The sequence below is a fragment of the Vicia villosa genome, linkage group LG3 (genome assembly GCF_029867415.1).
Source record: "Vicia villosa cultivar HV-30 ecotype Madison, WI linkage group LG3, Vvil1.0, whole genome shotgun sequence".
Classification (NCBI taxonomy): domain Eukaryota; kingdom Viridiplantae; phylum Streptophyta; class Magnoliopsida; order Fabales; family Fabaceae; genus Vicia; species Vicia villosa.
In genome coordinates, this window is record NC_081182.1 from 58,622,504 (window position 1) to 58,645,057 (window position 22,554).

Genomic DNA, 22,554 nt, shown 5'->3' on the forward strand with positions numbered 1-22,554 from the left:
AAGACGTTATTCATCAATCATTGATATTATTTAGTCTACATGAAGAAAAAAACACACACACAGGACATATCATATATATATATATATATATATATATATATATATATATATATATATATATATATATATATATATATATATATATATATATATATATATATATATATATTCTATCTTTATCCATTGAGTATATAATTGTTCGTTTGGACGCTTGGTATTATCTAAACTAAAACAGCTCATTTATTTTTTTAAGCCTTAGTATTTCTTTCTTAGATATGAATTAGTCGCACAGAATGAAAGAGACCTTTTGTTAGATAATATCATGTCAACAATTCTACGCTCAATAATACTTATGAGTAAAGTCTTCTTACATGTAAGGTTCCTTGACAAAATAAGTCGTAAGATTTCCTAAATTGCAAAGCTTGGACTTGCGAACATTTCTATATAAATTCAAAGTTTAGATTTGAATTTTAAAGATATTTATACAGCTAGTTAGATTTTGTTTACTTTTTCAATGTTGATGGGAGACGACTTTTTTATTCAATTTTTATTATTTTATCATTAAAATTAATACAATTAATTATTATTTTAAAAAGTTTAAAAATTTTAAAGAAAACAGTAAAACGGAAATAATATAAATTATTTCATCCGTCTCAAGGTATCCTCTTTTCTAATTTTATTGGTCTCACATTATTATCAATTTAGAATAGTAATGTAATATATTTTTTTCATTAAATTACTTTTATTTATTGTATTTTTTTTTTTGATAAGCAATGGAATACTATTAAACATTAATAGAGTACAAGGGGTACTCGCCCGGATACAAAATGATTACCCTGACAATAAATCCAAAGGGTTTTGGCACCAAAAGTAAAAATTAGTTGGACCCTTTGCTTTCTCTCCTATTATCTGCCAATGCCAAGAAAATAACCGAATTTGCTCGAAAACCTCTGCAACCACTGCCTCCTCATTTTTGAATATAACTGCATTACGTCTACACCAAATTGCCCAAATAACTGCCAACCACTCCACTACTTATTATTAAGATTATTTTAATAAATCACATTCAATTTATTATTAAAATTAACACAAATAATTATTATCTAAAAAAGTGAACATTTTAAAGAAAACACATATTGAGAGTAGAGCTATCAAAATGGGTTAGCCCATATGGGCCGGCCCGTCAGGCCCGAAAAATAATAGGGCTCGGGCTTAAAATAAGAGTTCATATTTTTCAAGATCTTTTTAGCCTAGCCCTGAAAAGCCCGCTACCCATTAGGGCTAGTTCGTATGAGCCGTGGATAGTCCATCAGGCCCGCATAATTAGAAAATTTAAAAAATATATATCTACAATATAAGAAAATCATATGCTCTGGAAAATACCATATTGTCCTTCTGTTACCCAATTCAGCCACGTGGATACCTTAATAATCTTTATTTTCTTTTGCTTATACTACCAACCCTAATTGCTTCTATTCACGTTCTCTCTCTTCCTCTACCTCTCTTTTCCTCTTCCTATTCCTTTTGTCTCTTTTCTGCTACTCTCTCTTGCTCTTCTTTCTTCTCTCTTTCGTTGCCTCTCCCTTCTTCCTCTTCTTTTTCTTTATTTTCTCTTCCTTCTCGTCTCATTCTCTCTCCAAAATCAGATTTCTCTCGTCTTTCTCGTCTGGTTATCGACATCTTCATCTTCAACTCATTCAACTCATGTAAGAAATCAATTCCTTTAAGCTTGAACTTTTGTTTTGCCGATAAAAATGATATGTTGTGGTGTTATCGTTTTATCATGGCTTCGAATATGGGGCGACATGATTGAAGATGGCGGAGGTTTCATCTATTTTTTCTGATTTCTTCTGATTTACTATATAGCATGATGATGTATCTGTGTTTTAGTTGTAGCATAAAAAAAATCATGGTTTATAATGGGTTTTCTGATTAAAAGTAGGGCTTTTAATTTGTGGTTAGGGTTTTTGTCATTAATGTGATGATTTTGTGGTAAGCTCTTTGTTTGTTCGTCTCTGTTTGGATATTGATTGAAAGTAGTATTATTCAAAGTCTGATTATATTGTTGTATTTTAATTTTTGCAGATACTCAACATTGAACCCTTGAGGTATAGGTCAAGGGTCTGTACTATGTTATGGTGGTTCGAAATCGTTTATTGATCGATTGTGGATACGACAAATACGTTGTTTTGTTTTTGTTTGCGAAAAACCCTAATCCCTAATTGTTTCGTTGATTTGTAAATATTTCTACAATTCTAATTTATATGAAGTTTCAGAAAAGTTGTGACTCACCGCTTATTTTTGATTTTGCATATTCATCCTGCTGAGACGATATCAAGTTTTATCAGGCAGTTTTGAAGCTAACTATCCGTCATGTGGTTTCCAAGCCTGTAACACTATATTAGGTACTATCTTAGAGCCTTAATTTTTTTTATGCTCTTAACCTTTCATCTTTCACATTTTTATCTGAATGTTTCTGAATGTTTCACGTTAGCATTGTGAAAATTTACATCTTCATAGTAAATGCATTCATTTCATCTCCTTTGTTTAAAGTTTGATACAAGTATTGTCATTTAAGTGATACATGAAGATGAAAATTATATTTCTGTCCCTGTGAATTATTGTCTCAGTGAACCTTGTGTCTGTTGAATTATGTTTGATTCTCTTTGGATCAATTGTTTGCATACCCAATTATGATTCTGGTACAATTGTCAGTCTTTAATATTTCAGAAGCTTATACATTCAAGGATGTGTTCAAGAGTTATCTAAAATTTTCTTTGTATCACTTCTGCAGTATGGGGTCAGTTCAGCCAATTGCTCCATGTTCGATTTGATGGTTTCGTTTGACTTTGATGCAACTTTTGATGCAGATCCAGCTAAGAATCACAGTATTACTCGAATGATTTCCATGATGGAATTCAGAGTGATAGTTTGTTTATGTTCATTATTTCCATGAATGATTTCCATATGTTGTTGCAGGAATAAAAAACAAGAATTTGGCATTGTTGAGCGGTTACTGTGATTTTTTTAAAGGAGAATTAAAACTTTGGAAGCATGAGTCTCATGCATGATTTGACTATTTAAGTTCTCAATGAGAATTCAAGCTTTGAATTATTATATGTTTATAGTAATTCAAGTGACTGGTTATGATGTTTTATGTGGTTTTATATCCTAATGACATAAATAATAGGTCAACTCTTAATATTCTACAAATAATCTATTTAAGAATTTCTATGTTTCAGAACATCCCTAAATCATGTCGGTTAACAAAAGATAGTAACATAAAACTCACAAGGGAGGCGATTTTATACTACTTTTATTGAGGTATGTTGGAATTGGTAATTTAATTTTGTTTTAAGTTATGTGATTTAATAGTTAATTTAGATAAACTTTTCATAAGCAGTTATAGGAAAAGAAAAAAGTTAGTTTACGAGCCTTTCAAAGTTCTGTTACAAAGTACTTTTGTAGAACTTTGCAGTACCGGTTGCAGCTTAGGTTGGTTATGGTGGCTTTTTTCTAATCGCCGTTGATGTGATACTTTCCATTAGTGCTGAATTTTTATTAGTTAGTTGGAATTCTTCAATGTAGTAATATTAAGGTGTGATTTACAATTGCTGATATGTGGATGCGGGGATATCTAATGTGTTAGATTCAATTTGTCGAGGTTAGAATCAATGTCCGGTTGAAGCTCGCATGTCAGAGGGTTTATTGTTGAAATGCTTATATAATATTGAATCATTTTATTAGTAGGTCTTAGGTTTCTGGTTTCTTTTTGCAGTCACGGGTGCTTCCTCTCGGTTGTGTTGTTGTGGTTTCGGTGTTCCTAACGGCGATTATCTTCTACTGTGTTTCCTTCAGGTAGCGCAACATGTATACTTTGGGCCTTCTCATATCAGTTTCAAACTTCAGGGAGTTTTCTTTCATTGGGGCAATTTTCAACCTATGGATGTTAGTTTTGTTTTGTGCTCTTTAGAATTGTTATGGACAATAATTTAGAGTTGTGCTTGAGCTGGTTATTAATAATGATGGCTTGAACTTGATATTTGTTGACATGTTCATGCATTAGCAGGGGAGGGCTGGGATAAAAAAGTTGTATTTCTTGCCATTATATCAAGGAGACAATTGGTATTTATAGGGAATTTTGACTATTCTCTATGAAACGACAACATGTTATTATGGTTATGTCGGATCAGCAGTATTACTCGATATAAAGGCTTATTGTGAGGTGTAGTTTTTATATACCGTTGCCATTAAAATTCTTATTTCATAGTATGTCTGGAAAGTCTATGATGTATTCTTTTACCATTACATTTATGCATCTTTCGATATTTTGATATGAAGTATTCAAGATCCTGTTTTGGTTTTTGTTACAAAGTTTTTGTATTTGACAGGTTTGTGCATCTTTCTATATGTTATAATATGATATCGAGTGATACGATGTTGTGGCGGGTGCAGTTTAGGATTGTTGTAATTCAAGGATTTGGCTAAGCTTCGCATTTCTGTGTCGGCTCATCTCCACCAAAATGACAGATTTTTGACTATTTTACACCGTGTGGTTTGGTGAATGTGCTAGCAGATTCTTCTTTTACTGTATGACTTGGGTGCCTCCTCTACATCCGTATATAATTGTATTATATCAACACAAATTTTCTTTGTATTATATCAGTACAGGAAAAAAAATACTAATTTTGGTTTGTAGTATTTTGTGTTAATTTAGTTTGCATATCAGTACAAGACCGAAACATACTTTTTTAGAGATGTTTTGAGTTGTTATACAAGTGAATTATACATTGTGATATGTTTTGAGCTGATACCTGTATTTTTAATAGAACTTTAATATAGCAATGATGCATGTATCTGATGTAATAAGAGTTTGCACAAGGAACTGTTTGCTTCACTAAGTTGTCTAAAATTGAAAAACAAAATACATTCCAAAGAATAGCATTTGGAATATGGTCCCAAGGTAGTCAAACTCGAGATTCTACGCAAGATCGGGTAGGGGTAATAAGATCGTAAATCGGGGGATCGTAACACGGATCGTAAGATCCTACCAAATTTATAATTCATATATATTGCATACAATATAAAAAAAAAACTTCAAATAACAACAAAGTTACTTTAAAAAACTGAAATTTCATAGGATAATATTCATTGAAACTAATTCAAGACAATTTAAAACAACACAAAACATTCAAAACAGCAGCAAATAACAGTTAAGAACTTCTAAAAAAACTAATTAAAAACACTCAATTTCCAAACAATTCATGTTGGAGTTGGTCATAATCATTCAATGGATCATCATTGTCTTCTCCATTATCTCCTTCTTCTTCATTTTCATCTTCAAAGTCATCCTCAAATTCATTTTCATCTCTCACTCCATCATGTTCATCTTCCAAATTATGAACAAGAATATCATCCTCTTCAATTTGTTCTTGATTCACTAGAACAAAGTCTTCGTCCAAAATTTCAATGTCTCCGCCATCTTCGTCCATAAGCCAATCATCATCAGATCCAAGGTCATCAAAATCTATCTCATGTGTTCTTCTCTCCTTCTTTTTTTTGGACAATCTTGAATTAGCCATGACAAATACAACATCGTTCATCGTTTTTTGTTTCAAGCGATTCCTTCTTTTTGTATGAACCTTAATCAATAATGAAAAAAAAAACTTAAGATAAGCAAGATGAAAGAATTTTACGATTAATTATAAATTCTTAAAGTCTTACCATCTCAAAAGCACTCCAGTTTCGCTCACAACCCGATGAACTACATGTTAAGCTGAGTATGCGAATAGCAAATCTTTGGAGCTCTGGACACTCAAACCCAACTGAATCCCACCAATCTGCTGGTGTAGATTTCTCAAGTGTTATTTTGGCCAACTGTGTGCCAAAATACCCTAATTGTTTCTTGAAGTCATGCATTTGGACTTCAATCTTAGCCTGTTCTTCAGGATCATCCACCATCTTAGTTAAACAGTCCATTAAGCCTTTTCTAACCTCAAAATCAGCTTTGAATCTAGGACCATAATGCATCTGCGGGTTGAGATAATAGGCTGCAGCATGCAGTGGCCTATGTAGCATTCTGTCCCATCTATCATCTATGATATTCCAAATAGGCTTGTAACTACAAATCATAATAACTTGAGTTATTTCTAACATTTGATATCAATAACAGAATACTTGAATAAAATTAAATATAACAAATATACCTTTTTTTGACACCATTAAAATTCTTTTGAATTTCCTCCTTTGCTTGGTCCATTGCCTCATAGATTAATCCCATGGCTGGTTTTTGATCTGAATCAACTAAACGAAGCACTTTAATGAGAGGTGTCGCACCCCTCAAACAAATAACAATGTTCTTCCAAAATAATTTGTCCAAAACCACATCTTCAATAGCTTTTCCATCTCTTAACTTTGCACATTTGCTCGACTTCCATTCTTTAGAAGTGAACATTCTTATCAAAGCTTCCTTGTTCTCATACAAGCACCCTAAAGTAAGGTAGGATGTCTCAAATCGAGTAGCGCCTGGCCTCACCAAATCTTTATTTTTTGTGTGCTGGTGCAAAATAGAAATGAGAGAAGTTCTTGAGTAAATAAAAGTGGTAATTTTTTTACCCTTTGGAATTGTCTCTTCATGAACCGATATCTTCTTCTCCAAATCTTCAAGCATCAAATCAAGACAGTGTGCGGCACAAGGTGTCCAATATAATTTCTTCCTTTTTCGCATCAGCATCTCACCGGCAGCCTTGTAGTTTGCCGCATTATCAGTCACGATTTGAACGACGTTATCTTCTCTGACCTCTTCAACAACAGCATCAATCATTTCAAATATTTTTTCTGCTGTTTTGCATATATGGGATGCATCAACAGACTTCAAAAATACAGTACCCTTTGGACTATTCACCAAGAAATTCAACATTGTCCTCCTCTTCCGATCAGTCCATCCATCGGTCATTATGGTGCAACCAGTGTTCCTCCATTCCTTCCTATGTTCTTCCAATGCTTCATTTGTCAACTTCACTTCTTGGTTTAACAACTTCATTCTCAAGTCATAATATGATGGTGGTTTGAATCCAATACCATGTCTTGAAACCATATCACACATAATTGTAAACTCATCACTCCTTGCTACATTGAATGGAATAGCATTGTTGTAGAAAAACCTTGCAATTGCTTGGCATGCATCATCTCTCAAACCCTTCTTTAGAACATCATTGATGCTAGGTTGTGAGGTAAAACACCTTTTCTTAAATATATTTTCAGAGTTGTTACTAATCACTCTTTTTGAGCCCACCTCTGACTTTTCCTCCTCCACCAATGCCTCTGTTTTTTTGATCAAATTTTCTTGCAATTTTGAACAAACTTGTAGCATTTCTCTCTTGACTTCATCTGGGACAGCCTTACATGGTTCAACATCTTTTTGTGTTCCAGCCAAGTGATGTTTTAGTCGATAGACACCTCCAGTAACCCATTTTTTACAATACTTGCATTGGATTTTTCTTGGGTTATCAGGATCAGCAATACCATGTTTCCATGCTATATCACTTCTATTACCAGGAGCATTTTTGGGGCGTGTTTTTTGGCGTGGTGGTGCTGCAATTGCAGGGGGAGCAGTGAGAGCACCAAGAACTAAAGTTCCAACACCAGAACTTGAAGCCATGTTTGAAAAAAGTTTCTCAAAGAATTGTTTTTTGTTTTAACGTGAGATAGTGAGAAGAGGATTTGATGTAGTTATGAAAGAATTAAAGAGAAAGACAGGAGAATTGATGAGAGGATTAAAGAGTAATGAGAGAGGTGGAGTGAATTAGGGGAGGGAGAATCTGTATTTAAGGGGTTTAACGTGTGGAAATATTGAGTAAAGGAAGGAAAATTAAATGACAATAATGATGAATTATATTTGGGAAGTTGGAAATATTAACGTGTGGGAGAAAATAGTAGGAAATATTATTACCTAATAGGCTAGGGCTATTTATTACTGGCAGAAGGAAGCGTTTCAGAATAAAAGAAATATATGAAACGTTGTTTTTCATTTTTTTTTTCATTTTTTAGGGTTTTTTCTGAACCGGGTCGCGGACCCGACCCGCGGACCCGAATTCTTGGGGAAGATGAACAGAAGCGCTCAGAAGCGCCGATTCCAGCGATTTCACGAGAAAGCGCGACGATCTTGGCCGTGCCCACCAAAAAACAATTTTGGCCATACTCCGGCACGGAATAGGGATGCAAGATCGCAGAATCGTCCGATCCTACGAGTTGGATCGCGATTCTGTCTGCCATGTATGGTCCTCTTAGCATTCAATTTCTTCCCAATGAATTGATTATTATGATGTTTGTTTTGTGTACCGGCTCTTTATAAAAAAATGTTTCCATGTGGTAACTGAAATTTTTAATTAACTATTTGTGAAAATTACTAAATGAAAAAATGGTCAACCATGATTAAAGTTCTTGCGCGTAGGATAGCAACAAATTTATTTATTGAAAAAGTAAAAGCGGTGAAGTCTGAAAAAGGAAACTATAAAATTAGGCATCCCTATTAGTTAGTACATCAGAAGAAAAATAAATAATTAATTTAAATTGCAAGTTACAACCAAACTCTAAATACCTCATTGAAATTCATCCTCTAACCTTATTAAAAAACCATGTTAGAAATTTTAATTATTTTCAAATTGTTAAACTTTTCTAATTAATTAGGTAGTATTAATTGTAGATTTTATTATTTTCAAATTGTGTAGGCTTAAATTATAGAAGACTGAAATTAGTAATTGATGGTTTAGATCATAAGATATGGCATTCTTACTATATTTTTAGGTTGTTAGTGTTGTTGTTTATAGTTTTATATCAATGAATCTTAAAAGCATAAAATGTAGTATGTTCTAAAAGCATAAAATGTACTATATTTTTAGGTTGTTAGTGTTGTTGTTAGTGTTGTTGTTTGTAGTATTTTAATTTGTTGATAAACAAAAATGAGACTTTTGACAAAAATTATTATCTTGAAGAGAATATGAAATAATAATTTGTTTACCTATAATTATATATATATAATTATATATATATATATATATATATATATATATATATATATATATATATATTTAAAAATGTTGATTTAGATGTTGAAAATAGTATTTTACTAATGATGAAGTCATTGGTTAAAATATTTAATTATTTTTTTTCACGGGTACCAGATATTTTTCTATACATTCAATTATTTTTTTTACGGGTACCAGACATTTTTCTATATATTTAATTATTATTTTTTCACGGTACCAGACATTTTTTTACATATTTAATTATTATTTTTTTACGGGTATCAGACATTTTTCTATTAAAAAAATGTACATCTGAAACAAATACGCGTCTCGTACGAGAACCCGTGCAAATGCACGGGTTTGTTACTAGTTAATATTTATATTGTCTTACTCCAAATAGCGCATTCATTTTTCTCACCTCACTAAATTTTATCTCTATTCTATTAAATATTTCTCTTTTAAATATTAAACATTAATACAATAAACATTCTTTCATCGTATTATATTAGTTTATCTCTTAACTATTCAAGTATTATTTCATACAATTTAGACATATATTGTATTTAGAAACACATTATAGTATTTATATAGTACTTAAAAATTATTATGGTTAAAATAATATAATTTTTAATTTAATTTATAATAAATATTATGAAATTTTTATTTTAGTTTTTTTAAATAAAAAATTTCATTTAAGTCTAGGTAGCCCAAAACTTATCTAGAACCGGACTTAAATAGTAATTTTCGAATCATTTTACACAGGGCCTTTTTGGCCCATTTTGACCGCTCTAATTGAGAGGACATATTTATTTTCTGAGATGTGTTATAGCTCTTGTTGGAAGAACATAAGTAGGGACAAATACACTTGAACATGAAGTGAATTGGTGGCCCGCTAAAGTTTTTATTTCATTATTAGTTAGTGAATAATTTACTTTTTGAAATTAAAATTTAAGTGTTTTTCCTGTTAAATTTTTTTGAATAATTTTAATTATGAAGAATTAAATACATATTAAAGATAAATTATTAAAATGTGCAATTATCTAATAATAATATTAATTTATACAAAAAAAAATCAATAAGTTTTGTCGCTATTCTATTTTAGATAGAAAATTCTATCTTTTTAAAAATTATATTGATGGTTCTAGAATACGCAATATTATTATGCATGAGCCTTTGAATTTTCAATTAAAAAATTCACAGGTGTTAGAAAGTCAAAAGTGTCAAATACAAATAGTATAAAAGTATCTTGATTGTCCGAACACACTTTCTCATTTTGACCATTTTATTTAAAACAGTTTTGAGAATTGTTTGTTTTATGCTAAAATATTCGATCTTCAGCGTGAAACAATTCTAGTCAAATTCATAGTTCACGTTTTTCTTCTATTGAACAGTATACTAAAGTATCTGTTGACTTAAGTGTTAATCTTCTACCCTAAAATCAGTTCAAAAGTATATTAAAATATCTATTGACTTAAGTGTTAATCTTCTACCCTAAAATCAGTTCAAAATTCACAAGCACATCTTTTTTTATAAATAATTTAATTAGCCGGAACATATCAAACAAACAAAAAAAATGATTACAAAACAAAAGAATTTTCCTATAACAATCTTGAAATCTATTTTATTTTACCAAAGACTGTTCCAGAATAAATGGGCAATAGTTAAAATACAATCCATACATAGTATCTTATTTTATTTTCTCTATTTATTACAAAAATACTCCTATACAATACTCTCTCCGTTACTTTTTAAGTGTCGTTTTAGAAGAATTTTTTTGTTCTTATTTAAGTGTCGTTTTATAATTTAATGTTATAATTTGTCAATTATATCTTTATTTTCTCAATAACTCCACCTCACATTTTTCAACTAATTATTGGAAAAAGAGAATGTATGAATGAATTTATTTAGAAAGAGAAAAATAAATAAGAGTATAATAGAAAAAGTAACTATAACAATCCACTATCTTGGTTGAATAGTTTTTCGCTAAAATGACACTTAAAAAGCAACGAAAGGAGTATTATCTTAATTTTTATATTTTCTCTTTATTTAACACATAAGAATGATAAATAATATATTTAGTTAAAATACCCGTCTTAAAAATATTCACACAATCAAATCACACAATATTATTTTTCTTAAAATACTTTAAAATGGAACAGAACATTATGGTGGAATTCAATCTATGTGGCCGAACTCGTTTAGTAGGACAAGAGCTTGTAGTAAATGATGAAGTCCTATTAAAAAAAGATCTTGCTAACCAATGTCCTCACGACAATTGTTAAACATTCTAAAAAAAGTAAATATTTCATAGAAACTTTAATATTTCAATTTTTGAAGCATTAAATACGCAGATTACTGAGATAAATTTACTAATTTAAAATCTTAACCATTGCCCTGAGAGCACTAGTTAGCATTTCCCTTTAAAAAAGACTAACCTCTAATGGAATAACACTAATGATTTGTTTGGTTTTGAAATGAAAGGGAAAGGAAAGAAAGTGAAAAGAGAGAATGTGAAGGGAATGAAAGTGAGTAAAAAATAAGAGGAAAGTGAAATACTTTTTAAGTTGTTTGTTATGAATAAAAGTAAAAGAGAAATTGAAGAAAAGAATGATATATTTTTTCCAATGACAAAAATACCTTTATATATATATATATATATATATATATATATATATATATATATATATATATATATATATATATATATATTAAGAGTAAGTTATCAAGACTTACCTCACATCTTGATCATTAATTCTTGGGAAAATATCCTTTTCCGTCCTTTAACTTTGGCTCGGGGTCCATTATGGTCCCTTAACTTTTAAAAAGTGCAAATCAATCCTTTAATTCTTAAAAACGGAGCACGTTTGTCCTTCCGTCTGACTCTGTTAGTAAGCGTTCAAATTAACTGCATATGTGGCATTTTGATTGTCTGACGTGGCATTTAATTGTTATAATCTTAAGTGTTGTGAACTAAACACCTCATTCTGAACATTTCAAGTACTTACCCATTGTGAAGAAAAAGCTTGTGGTGCAGCGAAGAACGTTGAAGGCGAATCGTCGTGCAGTGAGGGAGGTCATCCTCAAAGCTTTTGCAACCAGGTTAGAAAGTTCATGATATGTGGCTTGTTTGATTATGGTAGAAATAAGGGTTTTTGCATGTTTCAGTGTTAGAATTTAGGGTTTTATTTTGCTAAATATTGGAAATCCACGTTTTTTCTTCTGATAAATTAGGGTTTCATAGTAAATCGATTGTTTGCATGTATGTATTTAATCTGAGTAATTAGGGTTTTACATATTTATGATTTTAGGTGAAATGGACGAGTATATCGTACTCACAATTCACCATAGTGGTGAATTTGTTGATGGTGATCTTAGAGTTTATAAAGGAGGGGAAGTTTCTGAGTTGAAAATAGATGTTGACACATGGAGTTACTTTGAGCTGACAGATTCACTTAAGTGTTTAGGGTATAGGGATTTTGAGAAAATCTATTACAAAGACCCAACATTTGGGATGCAACAACTGAATGATGATGCAGGAGCATTAGAAGTAGCCGATCTGTATAAGGTTCATTTAGGTGTAGACATTTTTATTAAACACACAATTGGGCAGGCTGAGTTTGCAGACCCAGCAGGGTTAGAAAATGTTGTAGGTGAGGAGCATGGTGTCACTGAGGAGCATGTAAGAGATGAGGAGGAGAGGGTAGTTGAAGAAATGCTTTCTAAGTTGCATGAAGAAGTGACTGGTAACTCTAATGAAGCTGAGCTGGAGGATGAGGATGAGAATATTGGTTTGGAGGCTGAGAAGGTTGTGTTAGAGGCTGAGAAGGTTGTGTTGGAGGCTGAACATGCTGAACATGTTATTTGGGAGGCTGAGAAAGATTGTATGGAAAATGAGAAAGATGACAGTTCTGATAGTGGTGAAGTGGATGATTCCATAAGTAGTGATGATAGTGAATACAAATATGACAGTGCTCTTGATGTTGAATTTAATGATTCTTCTGATGGTTATGAAGATATAGATGAGGATGAATTGGTATTTTTCTTTTGTTTTTAATTAATTTGATTATGGTTTCTATTGAATTTTGTATTTTTATTTCTATTTCTTTGACTGTGTTGCAGGGATTATTACCAGCCATGGATGAACTGTTGCCCAATGTAGAGCAAAGATTCTGTGTCAGGCACTTGTACAACAATTTCAGGAAAAGATATCCTGGGAAAATGCTTAAGGAAATAATCTGGAGGGCTGCTAAGGCTACTTATGCTCAGGCCTGGGAAAGAGAGATGAAGAGGATGAGGCTGATAAATGAAGAAGCATACCTACATATGATGAAGACACCTCCAAGATTTTGGAGTAGATCTTACTTTAGAGGGACTAATAAATGTGATGTTGTAGTGAATAACTTGTCTGAATCTTTCAACAGTGTTATTCTTGAAGCAAGGTCCAAACCCCTAGTGACTATGGTAGAGGAGATAAGGACATATTGTATGGAAAAATGGGCAACAAATAGAATGAGGTTTCAAAAATTGGTTGATGATGATGTGCTGCCTAACATTAGAAAGAAGGTTGATAGAACAAGTACTTACACAAATTCATGGATTGTGAGGTATGAGTTATCTATTGTAATATGTTACTTTACAATTTTCCATCAAATCTCTAAGTTTGTTATTATTGTGTAGGATGTCTGCTGAACACATATTTGAGGTTCATCATGTAGAAAACCATGCAGATAAATTTGTTGTGAATTTGAAGGAATGTGTGTGCACCTGTAGGAGGTGGGAATTAACTGGACTTCCATGTGTTCATGCATTAGCTAGCATTAAAAGTAGGAACTTCAAGGTTGAGGAATACATCCCTGCATATTATAGGAAGTCAATGTACATGAAAGTGTATTCATCTATAATTTATCCTTTGAATGGATCAAATCTATGGGCCAGAACTGAATATCCAGATGTGCTCCCTCCTAAGTATAGGAGGATGCCTGGGAGACCAAAGAAAAGGAGAAATTTGGAGCAGGGAGAGATAGATGGTTTTGACAAAAAAATGAGGAGAGTAGGATTGGCAATCAGGTGTTCAAGGTGCAAGAAACCAGGTCACAACAAAACAACATGTAAGATTACTCAGAGTACTCAAGGTACTCAACAGAACACTCAAGCAACTCAGCCAACTCAGCCTGCTACTCAACCTGTGTCTCAACCTGCAGTGAATTTGTCTCAATCTGTGTCTCAACCTGCTGTGAACCTGTCTCAGCCTGCATCTGCACAAGGATCCAAGACATCTACTCAACCATCCAAGAAATCTACTCAACCATCCAAGAAGACAACTACAAGGCCAGCAAAGTTGGGTGTTAGAAGACCAACAACCCCTTTTGTTCCCCCTGGACCAACTACACGACTTAGTGCTGCCAAGAATATGATTGGCCCAACTACAAGGAGGACAACACCAACCAAGAGGACAACACCCAAGAAAAAAAATTAGGAGGAGTGTCTAATGTTATGCTAATGTATTGCACTTTGTACTGATGTCATTTTGTGTAATGGTCTTAACTCATTTTGTGTCATTTTGTACTGATGTCATTTTGTGTCATGTTGAACAAGGTTATCTTAACTGTTTCTCTTTTTCATGTTGAAACTCAATTTGTGTACTGGTATTTTGTGTTATGCAAATGTGTGGCACTTTGTGTTGCAATGTTAAGGCACTATTGACTGAAATTCAGTATGTTACTTTTGTGTTATCACATCATATTCTTCTTTTCTGTTACTTTTGCAATGCTAATACAGGATTAAACTGAAATTAACAAAAATTCTGTATAGCAACAATTCTGAAAAATTTGTAAAATATTGACAGCTACTTTTTCACACTTTTAACACTATACTTCCACTGGTGGAAGACTTGCTTTAAAACTGCACAGAACACTTTTTACACTATACTTCCACTGGTGGATGTCTTACTTTAAAACTGCACTTTTTACTTTCTTGTTGAAAATGAAAATACAAACAAGTCTTATATAGACCTAAAAGTGTGAAAAAGTAGCGGTCAATATTTTACAAATTGGTATCAGAGCATGTTCGTAAGGACATTTAAACTGAAATTTTGTGACAACTGAAATTAACAAAAATTCTCACTTCATTATAGCTTAAACATTACATTACAATAGATGAAGAATTACAATACAATATTTCTCGTTTCATTTCATTAAGAACATAATAATCACAAAAGCTGCACCTAAGATAACAAACATCCAGATTTTCTTAAACTTCATAATCTTGTTTATCTCCTTCCTTAATTCTTCATTTGTCAGCTTTACTTTTTCAATCTCCATTGTTGCATCATCCAATTTTTTTGATAACTTTTCCAATCTGGCCATTATAACATGACCTTTGTCATCTTGAACATCCTCATAAAACCATTAAAAAAATCCACACCCAGGTTGCCTTGTACCCTGCATTTTACAAAGGAGATAATATGAACAATGGAGATAAAATGAGAACAACCTCGAAAATACAAACATACCTTAAAATGAGAACAACCCCAAAAATATTTTCCATAGCTCTTCGACGTTGATGACCTGCGAAGAGTAGCTGCATCTCCACAATGACAACTTGGCTTCCATGGAAGATTCTCCACCGTAAAAGAACTGGTTTTCATACTATCTTCGCTTTTCTGTTTCATGGAGGAAGAATTGAAACTTGATGTTATCCCTAAATCCCTAACTTGATGTTTCATGGAGACGAATTGAAAGAAGAACCCAATTTACGTTATCCCTAATCCCAATTCTGGACGCGGCTAGGGCAAATTCTGGGGGAGCAATGGAGAATGAAATAGAAGATCCATGTCATGTGCCACGTATGCAGAATCAAACGGCCGTTTGTTCCAAATGGATGGAAAGGACAAACGTGCTCCGTTTTTAAGAATTAAAGGATTGATTTGCACTTTTTAAAAGTTAAGGGACCAGAATGGACCCCGTGCCAAAGTTAAAGGACGAAAAAGGGTATTTTCCCTTAATTCTTTTAAATTTAATGGTTAAAATTAATGAATATTATTTTCTCTCTCCATATTTAATTGCTTATTATTTTTAAGCTTTAAATTAAGTAGAACTAATGGTTAAGATGTAGAATAAGTCTTGATAACTTACTCTTGGAGTAAGAATATCTCATATTTATATATATACAGGGGCGGAGCTATAGCCCAGCGAGCCCGGGAACGCGCCCGGGCTCAACCCCTTTTATCGTTGTATACTTCCTATCTAATAGTTGATTTTTAGACAACATCAGGGGCAAAATTAGTAATTTTTAGACAAAATTAAGGACAAAATTATTAAAAACAGGGTGAAATTTTTTTGGACAAAATCAAGGGCAAAATTTTTAGATAAAACTAAGTGTAAAATTAGTAGAAACAGGATGTAAAATTAATAAAAACAAGGTGTAAAATTTTTGTCCAGACTCCCTAAAATTTCTAGCTCCGCCACTATATATATATATATATATATATATATATATATATATATATATATATATATATATATATATATATATATATATATATATATATATATATATATATATATATATATATATATCGCCAAACCAGTAAATAAAAAAAGACATCATAAAGAAGCATGATTTTTGTACAAAATGTAAATGCAATATGTAAATAAGGGGAAAAAAAGATATAGCAAAAAAATGTGGTTGTTGTCAAGCTTTCTCTCCATAAATGAGAGGAGCAAAAAAATATGGTTGTTGTCAAGCTTTCTCTCCATAAATGAGAGGAAAATATTTTTGTGGGTCTCACAATCAATTTAATATCTCCCATCAAGTTTTCATTTCATCCAAAGAAGGGAAAGTATTTTAAAATAAGTGCTTTCCGTTCTTTTATTTTCTTTCCTTCTACCTTCATTGCATCCAAACAGAGTGTAAATGGTTGACTGACTCGTAAGAAAATGTGGTTATGTTAGGTTGGTAAGTGAGGGAGTCTTCCTTCTACACAGTCATGCGCCAAGCTGATAATTAGCCTCCCTCACCTAATAACTCATATTTTCATTATTTTTTCACTAATCTTCATTTCTCATTCAAACTCAATTTTCTATTTTATTATCATAATACAATAATCACGAATTTGCCGGCCGGTATCATGTTTCTTTAGTCGTTGTTGTAATGTAACACATTCAACTCCATCTAACTATTTTTCCTTCTACTTACTCGGCCAGCCACACTATATATACATCATGTTCCACACAACACTTTCTCACACAAAAATTCTCATCTACCATCTTTCATTACTTCTAACCTTTACTACGTGCTCTCCACCACCAATATGGTTACAGTTAATGAGATCCGCCAGGCACAGAGAGCTGAAGGCCCTGCCACTGTGTTCGCAATTGGCACCGCTACTCCTCAAAACTGCGTCGATCAGAGTACTTATCCGGATTTCTATTTCCGTATCACAAACAGCGAACATAAAACCGAGCTCAAAGAAAAATTCCAGCGCATGTGTAAGATATACTACTGATACTTGATACAGTGATACATCTTTTTTGTATGTCTCTATTTTAAGTGTTACTCAAGACTAATAGTTCAACTGTTTGTCGTATTTTTCAGGTGACAAATCGATGATTAAGAAGAGATACATGCATTTGACTGAAGAGATTCTGAAGGAGAATCCTAGTATGTGTGAGTACATGGCACCATCATTGGATGCAAGACAGGACATGGTGGTTGTGGAAGTGCCAAAGCTAGGAAAAGAGGCTGCAATGAAGGCTATCAAGGAATGGGGTCAACCTAAGTCTAAGATTACTCATCTCATCTTTTGTACAACGAGCGGTGTGGACATGCCTGGTGCGGACTATCAGCTCACCAAGCTCTTGGGACTTCGTCCGTATGTGAAGCGTTATATGATGTACCAGCAAGGTTGTTTTGCTGGTGGGACGGTGCTTCGTTTGGCTAAAGATTTGGCGGAGAACAACAACGGTGCCCGTGTGCTGGTGGTTTGTTCTGAGATCACTGCTGTGACTTTTCGTGGGCCGAGTGACACCCATCTTGATAGTCTTGTGGGACAGGCGCTGTTTGGAGATGGTGCTGCAGCAGTGATTGTTGGTTCAGACCCGTTGCCTGAGGTTGAGAAGCCTTTGTTTGAGTTGGTATGGACTGCGCAAACAATTGTTCCAGATAGTGAAGGAGCTATCGATGGTCACCTTCGAGAAGCAGGGCTGACGTTCCATCTCCTCAAGGATGTTCCTAGCCTCGTCTCAAAGAATATCGAGAAAGCTCTTGTTGAGGCGTTTCAACCTTTGAATATCTCTGATTACAATTCCATCTTTTGGATTGCACACCCAGGTGGACCAGCAATTTTGGACCAAGTTGAAGCCAAATTAGGCCTAAAGCCAGAGAAAATGCAAGCCACTCGACATGTACTTAGCGAGTATGGTAACATGTCAAGTGCATGTGTGTTATTCATCTTAGATGAAATGAGGAGGAAGTCAAAACAAGACGGACTTGCCACGACAGGCGAGGGGCTTGAATGGGGTGTTCTTTTCGGTTTTGGACCTGGGCTCACTGTTGAGACAGTTTTGCTCCATAGCGTGGCCACCTAAATCATCACATTTGACTAAGGCAACAAGTTCTATTAGCTCCATGCTCTTTCTTGATCACTTTTCATATGATTCCTATCCCTTTAATTATCCATGACTATTACTATGTTATATAAACCTTTAATTTTCGGTTGTCCGATAAGATCTTTAGAAATAAACAATGTATTGATTTGGTTCATAGCAAATCCATCAGACATGTAGCATGATTCCCTTCTTTAACATGATTTCGCTTTGGATCTTTAATCTTTACATATAACTTTTCATTTAGTAGCATTTAGTTCCTTGAAATAATGCACTAAGCATTGATTTATACACATAATTATGATTGGAGGAGCATTCATGAGTAATTGACACTGATAACTAGTTAACAGCTTTATAAAAAGGAAGATGCACACATGCGACAATACCTCAAGATTCATAGAGAGGAGTGAAATAGAAGGAAAAAAAAGAGTGGAATAACATGACAGAATGAGAATTTAATTTTGAACTAAATATGTCTGATAAGAATTAAATATGTACTAGTTATTTCTAAATAACAGTTATAAAATTAGAAGGACATTGATTTTAATAGTCAGATTGATTAATTTTATATCCTACCTAAAATTATCACCACAAGTTATAGATCACACTCTTTGGGAAGAATGCATACCTACTTTCTTTGTATTAATCGTATTTTACCAAAAATACTTATATACTTTTTCTAAAAAATACTTTTGTACAAAGGTTATGAGAAAAAAGGATATATAATTATGTGAAAAATAATTTTACATTGTTAATCAATTACCATAATGTATTATGTCAAGTCACTGTATTTTTAAGTTAGTTGTGTGATATGATTGAATGATGAATCCCTATTAGATGAGTGTAAAATTATTTTATACCGTCAATACACTATTTTTAATCTCGAAGGTTATTTAACTAATGATTTTTGTATATTTTCTTTTTAATGAAAATTGAGGTTTACAATTTAATATCCAATTATTTATCGTATTTGAAATTCAAGTTAACATTAATTATTATTTTTTCAATAATATATTTAATTATATAGAGAAAATAAGTACCATGAGATCATAAATAGTTTATGATAATATAAACAAGATAAATAAACGTTTTCAAAAAAATAAAAAATTTATTATTAATTTTTGGTATTTTTTGGTATGTATAAACAACTGTGATATGATAGAATAAACAAACTTAATCCAATTAAGGTTCAATTAGTTACAGAGGTTGAGTTTTATGGAGGACAGTCTCATTACGTTTCTTGCAGAACTTTTTTTTTTCCGAAGGACTAAAAATCATTTGGAGATTAATCTCAATAAACATGCTGCAGAGTCAAAAACACTAATCATAGTAATATTAAAAATTAAATAAAACAAAAACTTAAAGACTATAACATTATTCCATTTTAATTTTAAAATTAGCAGTTTCTCTCACCTAACACTTGGTTGACACTGGAAATATGCCACCGATACTTCAGCGTTGGTAATAATTTAAAAAATGAATAAATTAACAAATGTCGTGTTTGTTTCGAATCCTGACACTGACACGTCTTTTGAAAGGTGTCCGTGTTAGAGTTGTTTCCATTCAGTTTCCTGACACTGACACACCAAAACAACAATATATTTTTCCCATTCAAACTTTCCTTCTAAATACTACTCTCTCCGTCCCAAAATGAGTGATCCATTTGAAATAAAATTGTATTCCAAAATGAATGACCCATTTCAATTTCCAATGCACTCTTTCCAATTTTACCCTCTAATTATTAAAAGTTTCACTATTCTCAACACATGATAAGGGTACTATAGTAAAAACGACATTCTCTCTCTTACTTTTATATCATTTTCTTAATCTGTGTGAAATGGTGTGTTGAGTCACTCATTATGGGACGGAAGGAGTATAAAGTTTGTCTGTATACACATTTATAATATAGTTTGGTATGTAACAAACCTTCAGTTCATGCAGTCATGCGGGGGTTGAAACTTGCAAGTGGAAGATAACTCACCTACCTCCAAAATTATATACTACTAAACCATTCATTTGCCAATTACAAGGTTGTTATATTCAATAATTATGTTAGTTTGCTAGAAATTTGGTCAGTTAAGCATGTGCTTCATCTACCAGTTCTCTCTCCTCCCTTCTCTCTACTCATATATACCTGCGTTTCTTAAGGAGCAATATTGCAACACACCCTTTGATTTCTTTTCGAGTCCTTCCTTTGTGGCATAACAACAAACGTGCCAAGCCATCAACCATTCCAATCCGTTGATAGATATAACCTATCAGTACTCACCTTCTTTTCATCGTCCCTGCCAACTTTAGACTCAGAAAGAAAATGGTGACAGTTGATGAGATACGCGAAGCACAGAAGGCTGAAGGCCCTGCAACTGTGTTGGCAATAGGCACTGCAACTCCTCCAAACTGTGTGGATCAGAGTACTTACCCGGACTACTATTTCCGCATCACAAACAGTGAGCATAAGACTGAGCTCAAAGAAAAATTTCAGCGCATGTGTAAGATATCTATCTCATGCATCTTTTTGTGTTATGTGCTTGTATGTTGTTTTGTTTTGCTCCTTAAATTTGTACTGTCACTCTCAGCATGTGCAAAACAGTTAAGACTAAATTGCATATAATTTTTCAGGTGATAAGTCAATGATAAAGAAGAGATACATGCACTTGACAGAAGAGATCCTAAAAGAGAATCCAAGTGTATGTGAGTACATGGCACCTTCATTGGATGCAAGACAGGACATGGTGGTTGTGGAAGTACCAAAGCTAGGAAAAGAGGCAGCAACAAAGGCCATCAAGGAATGGGGTCAACCTAAGTCCAAGATTACCCACCTCATCTTTTGCACCACAAGTGGTGTGGACATGCCAGGTGCCGACTATCAGCTCACAAAGCTTTTGGGTCTCCGTCCATATGTGAAGCGTTACATGATGTACCAACAAGGTTGTTTTGCTGGTGGAACCGTGCTTCGTTTGGCTAAAGATTTGGCTGAAAACAACAAAGGTGCCCGTGTGTTGGTGGTTTGTTCAGAGATCACTGCAGTAACTTTCCGTGGACCAAGTGATACTCATCTTGATAGCCTTGTGGGGCAAGCTTTGTTTGGAGATGGTGCAGCAGCTGTGATTGTAGGTTCAGACCCATTACCACAAGTTGAGAAATCCTTGTTTGAATTGGTGTGGACAGCACAAACGATCCTTCCGGATAGCGAAGGAGCCATTGATGGTCACCTTCGTGAAGTCGGGCTGACATTCCATCTCCTCAAGGATGTTCCTGGTCTCATTTCGAAGAACATTGAGAAAGCTCTTGTTGAGGCCTTTGAACCTTTAGGTGTCTCTGATTACAATTCCTTATTTTGGATCGCACACCCCGGTGGACCAGCAATTCTGGACCAAGTGGAAGCCAAACTAAGCTTAAAGCCAGAGAAAATGCAAGCCACTCGGCATGTGCTTAGCGAGTATGGTAACATGTCAAGTGCATGTGTGTTATTCATCTTGGATGAGATGAGGAGGAAGTCAAAAGAAGACGGACTTGCAACAACAGGCGAGGGGTTGGAATGGGGTGTACTGTTTGGTTTCGGACCCGGACTCACCGTTGAGACTGTAGTGCTACACAGTGTTGCCACTTAAATTGCCTAGATGTGCTATAGTTATATGTATATTTAATTCTTACTATGTTTTGGGGGGACTTTATATTCACTTGTTTCCCTGAGCATTTGAATAAAATTTGTTTTCGTATTCTAAATGTAATGTGGTGTTTGCTTAATGTACCCCTTCCATATTATATGTGTAACACAGATATTCATCAATTTGCAATTTCATGATCTTTTATGAATTGCCAAGTGGGAGGTACATTTAAACTTTGAAAAATCCTAACTATTTTTAATTACGACAAGGATTTGAAGGTATTATTTAAATTGAAAGTGGTAGAAGTAGTAATAC

General features: G+C 33.3%; 3 protein-coding genes and 1 pseudogene across 3 annotated transcripts; 3 read left to right on the forward strand and 1 right to left on the reverse strand.

The window, feature by feature from the left end:
- Window positions 1-5,246: 5,246 nt before the first annotated feature.
- On the reverse strand, window positions 5,247-7,660 carry LOC131655851 (uncharacterized; annotated as a pseudogene).
- A 4,679-nt stretch (window positions 7,661-12,339) lies between these two features.
- LOC131658151 (uncharacterized) lies at window positions 12,340-14,502 on the forward strand. Its single transcript, XM_058927480.1, has 3 exons — window positions 12,340-13,059; window positions 13,146-13,630; window positions 13,704-14,502. Exons 1-3 carry the CDS (start codon window positions 12,340-12,342, stop codon window positions 14,500-14,502), a joined length of 2,004 nt encoding a protein of 667 aa, XP_058783463.1.
- Window positions 14,503-17,114: 2,612 nt separating this feature from the next.
- On the forward strand, window positions 17,115-18,853 carry LOC131661582 (chalcone synthase 1A). The gene is made up of 2 exons (XM_058931171.1): window positions 17,115-17,515; window positions 17,622-18,853. The coding sequence occupies exons 1-2, from the start codon at window positions 17,338-17,340 to the stop codon at window positions 18,611-18,613; spliced, it is 1,170 nt and encodes a 389-aa protein (XP_058787154.1). The 5' UTR covers window positions 17,115-17,337; the 3' UTR covers window positions 18,614-18,853.
- Window positions 18,854-20,729: 1,876 nt separating this feature from the next.
- Window positions 20,730-22,447, forward strand: LOC131661581 (chalcone synthase 1B). The gene is made up of 2 exons (XM_058931170.1): window positions 20,730-21,120; window positions 21,251-22,447. The coding sequence occupies exons 1-2, from the start codon at window positions 20,943-20,945 to the stop codon at window positions 22,240-22,242; spliced, it is 1,170 nt and encodes a 389-aa protein (XP_058787153.1). The 5' UTR covers window positions 20,730-20,942; the 3' UTR covers window positions 22,243-22,447.
- The last annotated feature ends 107 nt before the right edge of the window (window positions 22,448-22,554 follow it).